Genomic DNA, 16410 nt, shown 5'->3' on the forward strand with positions numbered 1-16410 from the left:
TAGAGCAGTGGTTCTTGAGCATGATCATCAAGGATGCTTAAAAATATGCATTCCTAATACTTCCCCTCCAGCCCATTCTAGACCTACTGAATTAGGTTATAGTATGTATTAACCAAAAACAATCCAAAAAAAACCCCTCTTCATTAATCAAAAAGACCCTCTTAGCCCCAAAATCCAAATCTCTACAGGTGATTCATATTCACATTGATTAATCATGATCTAGGGAAATGGATTAACACTGAAAGATTATTTTATAATTGTAAAACTATGTATATATTTGGAATTTAATTTACCATTTTAATGTTTTAAGGGAAAATTAAGGTGGGTAAGAAGTTTAAATTTCATTTTTCAGTTGTTGAGACTCAGAGTAGATACTGAAATATTTGCTGAATGGATGGATACTTGCTGGTACTATAAATTTGAGACTCTGTTGCTTAGTTATTTAAAATGAGTGTTCTAGTCCCATTATTTTTTGTTTTTGGAATTGCCACTTAATCAACTTGTGAAACATAGATCAGTCTTAACTAACACTTATCAAATTATTTAGCTTGTTGTGAGCTAAACGAACATTTAACCATTGTTAATTGAAATGGGTGAGCCATGAACTTTCAGTTGGGCTTATTACATGGCAGAGAATTTGGGGAAAATAGTATTTATAATAGGTCTAAGCCATAGAAATGAAAACTTCGAGGTATCTTTATTATTTGATTTGAAGAAAAAACTATTATAAGTGTTCTCGGCTGTCAGAAAAAAACTGTTGTAAGTGTTCTTGGCTGTAAGATTCATAATTTGCAGAATATTCTACAGTTGGAAAGAGGAGGAGTTATAGACACTTAATTTGAGTGACATGTAAATGGTATTTTTTTAAATGATAAAAAAGACTTGCTGTATTAACACTTTATTTTGGGTGTATTTTTTCTCAGGGTTCAGACGATTGTTTGGTGAAGATTTGGTCAACACACAATGGCCGCCTATTATCCACATTAAGAGGTCATTCTGCAGAAATTTCAGATATGGCAGTAAACTATGAGAATACAATGATTGCTGCAGGGAGCTGTGATAAAATAATTAGAGTGTGGTGCTTGAGAACTTGTGCTCCAGTTGCTGTGCTCCAAGGACACACGGGGTCAATTACATCTTTACAGGTAAACCAACTTTAGTGTGCACATTTGTGTATTATCTCCTTTTCCTTTAAAACTCTTTTTCTTTGGAGATGAGAAATAGTAAGATGCTTAGTAGTTATATGCTCTATTTTAAATTTAGTAATGAAGAGAAATATAATTAATTATAGTTCCATGAATCTTAGAAGGGTGATGTAACAAATATATAATGCAGTTAATAGTTTTATGTGAAGGCTTGATGGATGACTTACTGTTTCCTTAAGGTTTATAGTTGAACTGAATGAGTGTCATTACACACTCATGGTGTTAAAGGAGAAAAATCATCAATTTAAGACTTGTGGATTTTGATAAGTGGACTAAATTTGCTGAAATATATTAATTTTTTTCTTTCATTGGGGATGTTAATTTTGAACCACATACACAGTAGACAGAATAGTATGATGAACCCCTACGTGCCCATCACCTTAGACCAATTCTTCTTCAGCCATTTCACCTTGTACCCAAAGCAAATCCTAGATTTCATATCATTTCTTCTGTAAAAACTTCAGTATGTCTTCCTAAAAGACATACTGTGTTTTATTAAAAACATTATCATCACACTTGTTTGTTGATGTTCAAATTTCCAGTTGTTTCATAAATAGCATTATTTTGTTTAGTTTGTTTGAATTAGGAATCAGACAAAGCCTGTACCTTACAATTGCTATAGATTAAAAGAATTTTAGGGGCTTCCCTGGTGGCGCAGTGGTTGAGAGTCCGCCTGCCGATGCAGGGGACACGGGTTCGTGCCCCGGTCTGGGAAGATCCCACATGCCGCAGAGCGGCTGGGCCCGTGAGCCATGGCTGCTGAGCCTGCGCATCCGGAGCCTGTGCTCTGCAAGGGGAGAGGCCACAACAGTGAGAGGCCCGCCTACCGCAAAAAAAAAAAAAAAAAAAAAAAAAAAAAAAAGAATTTTAAAACAATTGCACAGTCTTGTCCAATTTTTTTTTTGATAACCACTTGAAGTTTCTTTGTTGCGGAAGTTGGGTTTATCTATAGAGTTCCCACAGTTTGGGTACCATTTGCTTCCTTGTGGAGTAGATAACATGTTTCTTTGTATTTCTTGTAAGTTGGTTGTTGGATCCAGAGCAGTAGTTTTATCTAATGTGCATGAGAATCACTTGGAGGCCTTTAAAACACAGATTGCAGGGCTTTCCTGGTGGCACAGTAGTTAAGAATCCGCCTGCCAATGCAGGGGACATGGGTTCGATCCCTGGTCTGGGAAGATCCCACATGCCGCGGAGCAACTAAGCCCGTGCACCACAACTACTGAGCCTGCGCTCTGGAGCCCGTGCTCTGCAACAAGAGAAGCCACGACGATGAAAGCCCGTGCACTGCAACGAAGAGTAGCCCCCGCTCTCCGCAACTAGAGAAAGCCCGCGTGCAGCAATGAAGACCCAACGCAGCCAAAAATAAAAACAAATAAAAATAAATAAATTTATATAAAAACAAAAAAGACAAAACCCCCAAAAAAAACACAGATTGCTAGGCCCCAGTGCCAGAAATTTTGTTTGATTCAGAATGTTGGAGGCGGGGCCTGAGAATTTGCCTTCATAACAAGTTCCCAAGTGCTGCTTCTGCTCCTCCTTTATTTATTATTATTATTTTTAAAATTTTATTTCATTGTATCTTTTATTTTATTATTTATTGATTGATTGATTTAATTTTAGCTGCGTTGGGTCTTTGTTGTTGTGTGCAGGCTTTCTCTAGTCGCAGCGAGCGGGGTCTGCTCTTTGTTGTGGTGCGTGGGCTTCTCATTGCGGTTGCTTCTCTTGTTGCGGAGCAGGGCTCTAGGTACACGGGCTTCAGTAGTTGTGGCACGCAGGCTCTAGAGTGCAAGCTCAGTAGTTGTGGTGCACAGGCTTAGTTGCTCCGTGGCATGTGGGATCTTCCCGGGCCAGGGCTCGACCCCGTGTCCCCTGCATTGGCAGGCGGATTCTTAACCACTGTGCCACCAGGGAAGTCCTGCTCCTCCTTTAGGGACTACACTTTCAGGATCATTGATTGAGAGGCTTGCTTACCTTGAGGTATGCTCTTCCAGGCATTGAATGTCTGGTGGTCTCTGCAGTCGCCTTAGATCCATTAGTACTGAGAATGGTGCTGCTCGGTCTTTTTTTTTTTTTTTTTTTTTAAATTACATTTTGTTAGTAGATAATGATTTGTAAGGCCTTTTAAGACATGTTGGTGCCTCTGATTTGAGTTTGAGTAAGACAAGCAGAGTGGTTTCATTTTCATATGTGAATTTACCTAGGGTATATGTTAAGTGATCTATAAGTAGATTTGGTGTGAAGTTCTGTGATAAAAGTGACTTTTCTCAACTCCTGTGGTCAATATTCTTGAAGAATAAAGACTGCAGACTTATTTTTGAAGGATGACAACTATAATTGGGGTTGTGTTTTACTTTGAAAATGTAGGAAAAATTTTGATTTGCCTGTTTATTTTTGGCAAGGAGTATATTGTTCTCTAGAGGATTTCATAGGTTAAAAGTTAATTCAAATCCTAGCTGTGTTCCACAGGTTAAAAAAATTTTTTTAAATATTGTTATTTGATATGAACTTATAGGCAACATAACAGCAAATAAGAACATTTATAATACTTTTTGAGGGTGTCTGTCTTAAAACCATTAGGGAATTCTTCAGTGTGAAAGGGGAGCTCTGGTCTTCACTGAAAGCCTCATTCTTTTGGTAATGGGGGCCCACATGTGTTTACTACCTACTGAATATATCAAAAAACTCTACTTGGGTGGTGATAGGTTTTTATACATCAGAAGGCTTATCTGTGCTTGCTAGTGGTTACTCTGAAGTTCAAAGTCAAGCAAATGCATGATTTTAGTTATTAATCTTTTTCATGTTCTTTGCCTTGTTGTTACTGGCATGTATAAACCATTTTAAATTTTAGTAAAGGTTTTCTTTTTATTTATTGAAAAAAGATATGTAAGTAATATTGTTTGCAAAAAAATTGACAGTAGTTAATAGCAGATAAAATTAAAAACTTCCATAATCTTGCCATCTAGAAATAATCACTTTCAGTATTTTAGCACACACCTTCATGGGTAGCAGTATACAGTGTCACTTAATATAATTTACATTCTCAAAAATGTTAGCATTAGACTTAACTGGGTTAGAGGTAGAACCTTTTGTCTGTCTGAGAGGATCAAGTGAACATTCTTCAGGAGTAAAAGACATAATGCAGAGCTGGCAACTAGAAAAGCTGGAAGAGCGTGAAAAAAGTATCTGAAGTACTAATACAATGAGAAATTATGGGACCAAGATACAGGAGATAAGGAAAGCCCAGGGAGAGGAACTTGAGTTTGAAGGCATATGCCAGTTTCACAGGAGATGGCTGAGAAGCTTAGCAGAAATTCTGACAGACTTGTAGGGTTGGGGAGGATATATCTTGGAAGTATGTATGCATAATAAATTCATAGTAAATATGCAAATTTCATCAGAGAACTAGAAGTTAGTAAAAAGGAAATTCTAGAATTGAAACATATAACTGAATTTAATAATTCAATGGATGGTTTTAACAGCAGATTAGATGCAACTGAAGAAATCAAAGAGAGAATTAATGAGCTGGAAATGAGGTCAGAAGAAAATAAATAGATGGAAGCACAGAGGGAAGAGTTTGGAATGTACTGAAAGAGATTAAGAAATAGACAGGAAATGCTGACAAGATTCCACATGTGTATACATACATATATACCATATGTGTAATTGGAATTCCTGAAGAAGAGGAGAGAATGAAGCAAAAGCTATGTTTGTAGTGATAATAGCTGAGAATTTTGCGAAATACGCTAAAGAAATAAAGCCACAGATTGAAGAAACACTAAGGATCCTGGGCAGAATAAATATACAGACAACTACAACTACTAAACATTACAGTAAAAGCTTTAAAACCAAAGACAAAGAGAAATCTTAAGTAACCAGAGGGGAAAATAAAGAAGGAATAAAACTGACGGCTAGCTTCTCAGTAGAAGCAGTGGAAGTTGATAGACAAAGGAGTACTCTTCTTTTTTTTTTGCGGTACGCGGGCCTCTCACTGTTGTGGCCTCTCCCGTTGCGGAGCACAGGCTCCGGACGCGCAGGCTCAGCGGCCATGGCTCACGGGCCCAGCCGCTCCGCGGCACGTGGGATCTTCCCGGACCGGGGCACGAACCCGTGTCCCCTGCATCGGCAGGCGGACTCTCAACCGCTGCGCCACCAGGGAAGCCCAGGAGTCCTCTTCTTAAAGTGTTAATAGGAAATGACTGCCAGTCATGAATTCTGAACCTACTGAAAATACCATTGAACTACAATAAACACGTTTTCAGACAAATTGAGAGTTTCTTAGTGATGGCACAGCACTAACGGGAATTCGAAATAGTCTCCATTAGGCAGAGAAGGAGTGTGATCCCAGGCTTGGAGTGAGAAAGGATGAAGAGTTCAAAAAAATATGTGTGAGCAAATGGAAAGAAACATTGACTGCATGCAACAACTGTAACGTCTTAGGGTTTTCAATTATGTATGGAAGTAAACCAGTAGTAATAACAGCTTGTATATAGGGAGGAGATAACTTTAGTATTGTTAGATCTTTGCATTTTGTAATCTCTAATTATAAGACTAGCAAGAGAATATACAACTACTAAGCTGAATAGAGGGGGAAATATAAAAAGACAAGAAAAGAAAGAAAAAGAAGTGTGGGAAAAGTACTGAGATGATACTAGGTTATCATTAAATGGCATTGTAATCATAGGTTACTTGTAAATGCATTAAATGGTCCAGATAAGAGAGAAAGATTTCAGACATAATTGAAAAACCTCACCTTCAATATAAGGGTATAGGGAGTCTGGATGTAAAAAAAAAGTAAAGGATGGAAACAATTATCCAAAAATTAACCATAAGAAGGCTGGTATAGCATACTAATATTATTAGATAAAAAGGCATTAAGGCAAATACCAATTTTAGAGATAAAGAGGGACAATTTATAATGATTAAATGTTTAGGCAGGAAGAAGAGTTCTGAATTTGTATGTGTTCAGTGACACAGCCTCAAAATACATTAAGCAAAAATAGAACATACGGGGAAAAATAGACCTCCATAATATTAATGGGCAATAAGCACATCTCTGTCTCTTTCAGTAGTTGGAAGGACAATCTTTGTCATTAAGAATATAGATTTGAACAATATAAATAATAAGCTGGATCTGTATGACACATTAGAACACTGCGTATTATATTTGCATCATTTCTTTTCAGTCATAAGTGGATTATTATATAAATATTGTCCACATTCCAACCCTTAAACTAAGTTCTCAATAAATTTGAAAATACTGAAAATAATCTTAAGTATATTCTCCAATAGTGCTATTAAGCTGGAAATTACTAGCAGCGAGAATTAATAGAATAATCCTCACTTTTATAAATTAAGCAATACACTTTTATGTAACCCATGCATCAAAGATGAAATTAGAATAAAAATTTGAGAATATTTTGAACTGATTAATAATGAAAATATTATAATTATAACTTGTGGGATATAGAGTTTGGTAGCCAGCCACCAAGATGGTGCCCAGTGATTCTTGCCTCGTCATACTGTTACCCATTGGTAGTCTCCTTGTTGAATAGGGTTGACCTGTGTAACCTATAGGATACTGGGAAAGTGATGTAGGGTGACTTCCACTGCTTGATAGTGAAAGGCTATAAGACAGTGGGAGTCACTATCTTATTCTCTTGACTTGAATGGAAATGTCTGTCTTATTCTCTTGACTCACTTGTCTTGAGAGATGCCTGCTGTGTCATTTCGACAGGACACTCAGACAGCCCTATGGAAAGGTCTTCATGGTGAATAATTGGAGTCTCCTCTCTTAGCCGTGTGAGTCAGCCTTTCTGGAAGCATGTCCTCCATCCTCATTTAAGCCTGGGCTGACATCTTGACTTCAACCTCAGGAGACCCTGAGCCAGAACCACCCTGCTAAAGCTGTTCCTGAATTCTTGACCCTTAGAGACTGTGAAATAATGAACATTTACTGTTGTTTCCAGTAGCTAAGTTTTGGGATACTTTGTTAAACAACAGTAGATAATTAATACCCAGCTGAAGCGGTGCTGAAAGGGAAGTTTATAGCCCTCAATGCATGCATTAAAGAAAAGGCCGAAATTCAGTGATTAGATGTATTTCTCAGAAAGTTAGAAAAAGAACAGGAAACAATTAAGGATGGAAAAAATAAGCATAACAGTAAAGAGTATCAACGAAGCCAGAAGTTCTTTGAATGAAATACTAAAAATGGTGTAAGACTGAGATTAATCTAGGATCAACATAGAAATATCATCAATAACTATTATCATATTTGGAAAAGGGAATCACTATAGAACCTTCAGACACTAAAAAGTATATTTTAAAAGTTTTATATGGAAAATCTGAAAAAGTGAAATAGGTAAATATCAGAAAAACACTTAAGACTGGCACAGAAAGAAAGAAAATCTGAATAGACCTGTAACTATAAAATGCATTGAATCTGTAGTTAAAATTCTTTCTCTACCTGTTAGTATTTCTGTCGGAAATGTTTAACCTGAATCACATGAGGAAGCAGTCAGACAAATCCAAATTAACAGTTTATGAAAGCAGTCTATATCCTTCAAAAGCTTAGTTTCAAAAAGACAAAAGGTGGGAGAACTATTTTATAAGGAAAGTAAAAAATGTGACAAATATAAATATGTGATGTGGATCCTGTCTTTAAGAGAGGGAGAAAAAAAAGAAAACCTATAATGGACATCTGAGAAATTGGGGGAAATTTCAATATTAATTGTATATTAAATGTCTTGAGTCTTATAAATGTATTATGTAGGAGAATAGCATTGTTCTTAGGAGATACATGCTGAGGATTTTAGTGTTGAAGTGTCATGACGTCTGCCCCTTAGATTCAGATGGTTCTCAAGTCCATCCAGTAGCCAGGGGCAAGTGTGGCAAAATATTAACGATTGGTGAATCTTGGTGACTGGTATGTGAGTGTTCATTGTACTATTCTTGCAACTTTTATGCAGATTTGGAATATTGCGAAGTGACATTTGGGGAAAATGAACAAACACTATACCATCACTGCAACTGTTCAACATTAGCAAGTACTACTAAGCAAGAAAAAACAAAAATGTATAAATATTGGAAAGAAAGAGAAAAAAATTCTCATTTTCTTCTTTTTGACCATGCCGTATGGCATGTGGGATCTTAATTCCCTGACCAGGGATCTAACCCCTGCCCCCTGCAGTGGAAGCATGGAGTCCTAACCCCTGGACTGCCAGGGAAGTCCCCCAAATTCTCATTTTTCAAACAGTTTGATTACCTACTTGAAAAAGCCAAGAGAGTCAATGGAAAATGCCTTGACAGATTTCAGTTTAATCTTACAATAGTTGTGGGACCAGATAATGATAATGGCTGCAGAGTATTGTGAATGTACCAAATGCCACTTAATTATACATTTTAAAATGGTTTAAGTGGTGAATTTAACGTTGTGTGAATTTTACCCCCTCCTCCACTCCCCCATGCTAATAGCTCTGTCTAGAATGCACATGTGAGCACACAGGAAAGATTTGCATTTTAACAGTTAATAGGACAGCTTACTACCTTTAATGCATTCTTTAATAGCAAAATAGAGGATCAACATACATTAAAGACTGCTTATTTTGCCACTGAATAAGTTGTAAAAGTAGAAGTTATTATGCTCTCAGGCACATGTTATATACTAGACAGTTACTCAGAGTGTGTGATTTCAGGAAAACTATTTTGACTTTGGAAGTAGACATGTGAGATTGCAGTACAGAATCACAAAGCCAAAAGGGACTTTGAGAAATTGCAGGTCTTACTGTTTGCTTTATTTAGAGATGCCTGTTACAGTCATCGATGAGTAGCTTTGAGGCTTTGAGGTTTAATAAAACATGGCTATATGTCAGCGGTACTGCATTTGAGGAAATGTTGTTACTTAGAAGCAGTAAAAGGAAGACTTCAAAAGTTAAAAATGCCTGTTGGGTACTAAAAAAAAAAAATCTCTTAAAACACAAACTTAAGAGGATTTACCTGGTGAATTCTATTAAAACCTATTAGAACTGCTGAGAGCTTAGTAAAACAGATAGATATAGGACCCATGTCCTAAAACCAAAACTTTCTTATAAACCATCAATAATCAGTTTGCAAATATAATGAAAAAAGTACATAATTCACAATAGCAACAAAAGCTTCACATAGGAATAAACTTACCAGGAGATGGGGAAAGGTCTTAAAAATAATGACAGAACCTTGGGTGGTGGGGAGGGAATAGTCTAAATAAGTGAAAATGTCTACCATGCTCCTGAATCAGGAGATTCAATGTTGTAAAGATGTCACATCTCCAAATCATGGTATAAAGTCAGTGTATTTACATTTGAAATCCCAGTTGCTTTGTTTTAATGGAACTTGGCATGTTATCAAGTTCATTTAGAAAGAGAAAGATAAGCACAAATAGACCCCCCCAATCCCTCAAAGAAACAAAAAACCCTCAACTTTTTGCCATACTAGATATTTTGAAATGCTTTAAAAGATGTTGTAGAGAAAACAGTATAGTGGCAACCCAGGGCTAGACAAAGACATCAGTGAGACAGAATAGAGAGCAACCAACGACTTGTGTATCTGTCATATTAAGTCACCTGTTTTCTAACTAACTTTAATTAAAATTCTTAGAGTACTCTGTGTTTGCAAGGTTACAAATTTTACCTTGTTGTTTTCATTTTAATTAACAAGAATATCCAATTGTCAATATAATTTCCGTTATTACTTTTAATGGGATATTCTCTAAAACTCATTGTTAGTCCATATTCTGAAACATCTACTTAGATGTAAATAATCACTTAAAAAACCCTTCATTTCATATATTCGAAGAGAAGGAGCTTAGAAGAAGCTTCGCTGAAGAAGTCATAGGTTCAAATCCTATCTCTCTTACAAAGTGTATATAACCTTGGGAAAAAGCATGAAACAGAGATAATAAACTATATCTCTCTGGCATGTTGTAATGATAAGTAAGTATGTAACTCATACGGAAAAAAAAAAACCCAACCCATTTCTTCCCAACACTTCCTTTTCTCTTAATGGCAATACTGGTCTTCCTTTTGCTTAAGCTCCTTTATCTTGAATGTCTCATGAGTCAGCAAGTTGTGTTGCTTCTTTCATGAAGGTAGGGGGTACTGCCCTCCAGTTAAGGTTCTTGGATCAATTGGATTGATTCTTGGCTCTTTATTTTATCTGTGCCTTTTCAATCAATATTGTATACTGCTGTCAGACAAATCTTTGGGTTGCCTTCAGCGTTTTACTTGAGAAGTACAGTTAACCTCTTAACTTGCTGTTATTGGGTCCAGATTTTCTATCCATTTAACCCATTTCCATACCACTTCTAAAACGAACACTTAGTCTTATAGATCTTTCTGTTAACTATCACATATCACATTCCCTCTCACTTTTGTATTTTTGTTCATCTTATTCCTTTGCCTAGTACGTTTTTCTTGTTTTCCTTATATTTTTCTCTTTTAAGCTGCCTTAAAAGCTGCCTTTGGTCCAGGATGTCTCTGGACCAAATTGATCTTGCTTTCTCTAGCTTGTTTGTGTAGCACAAATGTTAGCCCTGTTCTGAAATTATGATATAATTTTTGTGTTTTCTTATAATACTTTTATGGTTTTGTTATTTAAATATTTAAAATGTTGATCACTTGGAATTTATCCTGCTTTACAGTCTGAAGAATGGAGCCATTTTTCCCCAGATGGTTGCACAGTTGTCCCTTTACCATTTATGCATTTAAGGTCCATTGTTCCCTCAACTGATTGAGATGGCTCCTTTATCTTAAGTCTTGTGTATTAGGGTCCAGTTTGGACTTCACATTTTTCCATTGGTCATTCTGTCATTGTGTACCTACTGTGCCCCATAGTTTTAATTAATCGGCTGTGTGGTAGATTTCACATGGATAGGACTAGATCTTTACTTTCTCTTTGTAAAAGTTTTTCTGACTATTCTTGTTAGTTTTGAAAATGATCATTTATTGAGATCACATTACATTTAGAAATTAGAGATAGACTTCATATTTTTACAGGTTATGAGTTTTCACTGTAATAATATCACCTATGTTTTGGATTTCTTGTGTTTTACTTAAAGTGTTAGTTGAAGTTATTAACTTTGAAAAACTGTTTAACTTCAGTAGCAGCTCAGGAAGCTGAGTTGTAAATGTTATTCCTTTTTAGTTTAGCCCAATGGCCAAAGGCTCTCAAAGATACATGGTCTCTACTGGTGCTGATGGGACAGTTTGTTTTTGGCAGTGGGATTTAGAATCCCTGAAATTCAGGTAAGTGACTTTAATTGTGTAATAAGTTTTCTTTTTTAATGTTGTTACAGTTGAGTTTGGTGACATGAAATCTGATTATAAAGAGAAATTGTGTATTGTGGTTGCCTTTTTACTTTTGAATTTAATTTTTGTTATATACAGCTTATGTGCCATATTGACTACTGTTTACACTGTACGATTTAGATAGTTGGGTATGTAAAAGGAGCATAGCCATGCTGTCTTAGTGGGCACATCTTTTTGAGAAAGAAAAAGTGATAGTATATATGTGAACATTTTGAAAAATGTTAGAAACGTATAATTACATAGGCAGAAATTTAGGCAGGATCATTTAAGAATCAGACCTGGATCATAGCCCTGCACTGCCCAGTGTGCCCGCTAGCTACATGTCTCTATTGAGCACTTTGGATGTGGCTAGTGCAATTGAGGAATCGAATTATTAATTTAAATTTAACGGACACGATTCAGTTATTACAAAACTTTTAAGCATATTTCAAACAACTTGAGTATTTGAATTTAGTTTTTCAGCTATAAGTTTTATGAAATCTGAGTACAGATCAAGTATTTTTAATGAAAACTGTTCAAATTGAGATGTATTATTAGTGTCTACTATGATCTGGAAGATTTAAAAGATTTAATATGAAAGAACCTAAAGTTCTCAATAAAATTTTATTAACATTGATGTGATATTTTGGATATATTGGTTTAAATGAAGTAAAACTAATTTTATCTTTTTACTTATAATGTGGCTACTAAAAAATCCTAGTTTTATCTTTATACTTATGATGTGGCTACTAAAAATTTAAAGTTACACGTGTGGCTCGCATGCCCTTTCTGTTGGACCATGCTATCACCCGGTGGTTCTACATCCTGCTCTGAGGTCTCGATAATGGATTCTCTTACACTGTCTGAGCTTTAGTCACCTAAGTTCCAGAACGGGGGTTAGTAGGCTTGTTCTTTCTGTATACTGTGTTCTGTATAAGTTTGGGGATTGGACAGTCCTCTGAAATCCATCCAGCTATAACAGCATATGTGGAAATATTTGGTATACTGTGAGGTACTAGAAATAAGATTATAACATTTAAATATGCTAGATTAAAACCAATATTTTAAACCATGTCAATGTGCTAAACTAATGTATTTTAAAACATCTTCTTTTCAAGTCCACGTCCCCTGAAGTTCACTGAAAAGCCTAGACCAGGCGTTCAAATGCTTTGTTCTTCTTTTAGTGTTGGTAAGATAACTTTAGTGTTTTTTTCTTAGTTTTATTTTAGCATTTTGAATGACCACATTATGAGAGAGAGCTGGCAAAAAGGAGGCTTGAAGTGTCCATATGAGCAATTCCTGTGCCATGTGCCCTGTGTGTATGATAAACCAAGAATGTGGTTCTTTTAACTGAACTGCATGATTTTGGTAGTTTAAATTTGTTTTCCACACATCTTGTGAAATTATTCTCCATTTTCTTTCCTTGTACAGTGGACTTGTGTGAAACCTTTCTTTTTGGGAGAGGTCAAAGATCTTTCTCCATAGAAGTCTGAAAATTTGAACAAGTGAACTTTATATTCCATAGCTAGGTTTAGGTGTGTAAAGCTGTTTGGGAAGCAGAACCCCTTTTCCTGCATTTTCAGAGCCGCAGCATCTTAAAGTCATTGTCACAACTAATACAACAGAGGGAGATAGTGAACATTTCCAGACTGAATTAACTTTTAAAAATTAAGCCTCATTTGATGTGTGCTTCCTGCCCTCCCCGCCACCCCCCGCCCCCCAGCACCACCAAACAATTCTCCGACACTAGTTGGGTGTCCTATAATTCAACTCAATTCTGACACTACCTACCTAGAGAACAGTGTGAGATCCCACAGGTTAAGGGCTCAGTCCTACAAGATGCCCCACCTACCCACAGCCTCAGACCAGGTTGTCACCTGTGCTTCTGACTGATGGGCTATACAGAGCAGAGATTCCCACAGCTTCCTCCGTGGGTTTGATTAATTTGCTAGAGCAGCCGACAAAACTCAAACATTTTACTCACTAGATTTTCGGTTTATTATAAAAGGATATAATTCAGGAATAACCAGATGGAAGAGATGCATAGGATAAAGTATGTGGGAAGGGGCACTCTCTGGGTGTGCCATTCTTCTCTGAGATCCACCTGTCCATCAACCTGGATTCTCTCTGAAACTTGCCCTTTTTTTTTTGCGGTACGCAGCCCTCTCACTGTTGTGGCCTCTCCCGTTGCGGAGCACAGGCTCCGCGCGCGCAGGCTCAGCGGCCATGGCTCACGGGCCCAGCCGCTCCGCGGCATGTGGGATCTTCCCGGACCGGGGCACGAACCCATGTCCCCTGCATCGGCAGGTGGACTCTCAACCACTGTGCCACCAGGGAAGCCCTGAACCTTGCCCTTTTGAGTTTTTTATGGAGGCTTCATTACATAGGCACAGTTGGTTAAGTCATTGGTCATCACTGTTGATTGAGCTCTCTCCCAACGAAAACGGATTTATTGAGATAAATTTAGTTTTGGCATAGAGAGCTTGCTTAATTTAATATAGAAATTTGGTTAAGATATTTGTTACAAACTGGATTTTTTAAACCTTAAAATTTTTATTTCAGGTGGTATGTTTTTAGCCACAGGTAGTACTGATCACGTAATCAGAATGTATTTTTTGGGTTTTGAAGCACCTGAAAAAATCGCAGAACTTGAAAGTCACACTGTAAGTATTCATGTTTTAAAATTCTGTAGATTGTTAATATTCCTGTTGGTACATAGCCTCATACTGCTAAGGGAAATTGTTACAGATTTTAATTTTAACTTAAATTTAGGGGGAATTGGATTTAAAGGTGAAGCATGATATTGACAAACTCAGCACCTTACGATGCCAGATACTTTGCAGTGGTTATTTCAGCTTTAAGTCTAGACTCTTGATTATGATAATTAATCTGGGTGATTAGGTTTGAATTGGGTCTATTTATCTAAACCAAGCTCATGAAATTAGAATGCTGTTTTATCAGTGTGTACTAAGATAGATAACTCTCAGTATTCTGGAGTGCTGGTTAGCGGGCAGGTCATCTGTTCTCCTACAGGAAGTTCTGTGAAGTATTTGATTAAAAAAATCACTTTAAAAGAAATTATTATTATTTTTTTTTGCACATAATCATCGAAGTGAATAATGCCTTGTTTTCAGCTACTTAAACCTTTTATTTTGATCACTCTCTACACATATCAATTTTTATACAGATGTAATTAATTGCAAATACTGCTTTAATTTTAGAAGTAGGCTTCTTTTTACCACATGTGTCTATCTTTGAGGCAAGAGCTGTGTCTTAGCCTTATTAGGTTCGTAGTTAGATTCTTTGCACTTAAACGTACAATATGTGTTTGAATGGCAGGGTTAAGCAGCGTAAGTGCGTATCTCTAGCTTTAAACCAAATATGCTTCTGGCTCTAAAACTGAGTGGGTTTTCTTTGTGTACAGACTATGTAGATGATTACTTTTGTGTTTGGTTTTTTCCCCTCTTTAGGATAAAGTTGATAGTATCCAATTTTGTAACAATGGTGATCGGTAAGTAAGTGTGTGTGTGTTTTTTTAAATTTTTTAATTTAATTTTTATACAGCAGGTTCTTATTAGCCATCCATTTTATACACATCCGTGTATACATGTCAATCCCAGTCTCCCAATTCATCCCACCCACCCCCACCCCCACCCCCCACCGTGTTTGTATTTGTGAGTGTGTTTTTAGGTAACTATACTATGCTTCCTATTAGTATAACTAATACATCACTTTGTAGGTATATATCATATTGCAGGTACTTGTTAGTAAATGTAATAATTGAAGGAAAAGTGTCTGGGGCAGGGAGGAAACAATTAAATGTAAGTTTTTAGAACTGTAGTTTCTGCAGCCTCCTATGACCAAAAGTCGTTTTTCTTTATCTCACTGCTGGCTAAATGTTTGATTTATAGGAAAATTAGGTGTAAGGATAAAGAAATTTGTTATATTTGAGTAGTTAAAAGAAAATCTTTTCTAATCAATCACTGTGATGTAATGCAACAGAATTATCACTTAAATTACATCCTTTGTGGTCCCCAGTGTCTTTTCAGGTACCTTTCCTAAACTGTGATTTTTTAACACTTAACTTTATTAAATGATAGATTTATTTTTACACATGGCTAGCATGAATTAATTTGAATTTAGAGTTAAAATGCTTATAATGGCGCTTTTGGTCTTACTGTTTCTTCCATACATCTTTAATTGTCCTTCTCCCCCCCAACCCCCCTCCAAATACTTATTGTACATTGTCTTTTCAAAACTCAATCTATTCGAGAAGCTAGTGATTGAGTTTGAAATGTGCTTTACTTAATAGGGCCAGGCAAATCATAGCAAACCAAATTTTCTCTGTTTAGATATGCGCTAAATTCTGTGTCTTTTGGAATTAACACCTATAGATTTACCTGCAGTCAAGATAGCTACAATAAAAATTTTTTCACTTGAAATAATAACTGTAGCCCTTGGTAGCACGTATGTGAGTAGGAGATGTTCTTCTTTTCTTTTAAGGTTTTTAAGTGGTAGCAGAGATGGAACAGCACGGATTTGGAGATTTGAGCAGTTAGAATGGAGAAGCATCTTACTGGATATGGCTACAAGAATCTCAGGGTAAGTTGAGATGGTTTGTTTCTAAGTAGGTGCATCCTAAGTACTTGGTCTCTCTCTGTCTCTCTCTCTCTCTCTCTCTCTCTCTCTGGTTGGTTGATTGCTTTGTTCAGGGGACTGGAGCCACCTCCTGTTAGAAGAGCTACGATCTAAGTGAATGGCTCCCTCCTGCACATCTGACAGATAAATACTTAAACCTCGTATATTCTTTTTTTTTTAGAATTAATTAATTAATTAATTTTTGGCTGCGTTGGGTCTTCATTGCTGTGCGCGGGCTTTCTCTA

At 36.5% G+C, this 16410-nt stretch overlaps 1 protein-coding gene across 1 annotated transcript in view; it reads left to right on the forward strand.

Moving 5' to 3' along the window:
- Nucleotides 1–16410, forward strand: part of BRWD1 (bromodomain and WD repeat domain containing 1) — a 117010-nt gene that overhangs the window by 27674 nt on the left and 72926 nt on the right. Inside the window, exons 8-13 of the mRNA XM_081234920.1 lie at nt 924–1145; nt 11385–11485; nt 12646–12716; nt 14090–14190; nt 14998–15038; nt 16031–16129. Of these exons, the coding sequence (XP_081091046.1) occupies nt 924–1145; nt 11385–11485; nt 12646–12716; nt 14090–14190; nt 14998–15038; nt 16031–16129 (635 nt within the window). The remainder of the gene's footprint in view (nt 1–923; nt 1146–11384; nt 11486–12645; nt 12717–14089; nt 14191–14997; nt 15039–16030; nt 16130–16410) is intronic.

Source organism: Mesoplodon bidens (genome assembly GCF_964165515.1).
Source record: "Mesoplodon bidens genome assembly, chromosome: 5".
NCBI classification, from domain to species: Eukaryota; Metazoa; Chordata; class Mammalia; order Artiodactyla; family Ziphiidae; genus Mesoplodon; species Mesoplodon bidens.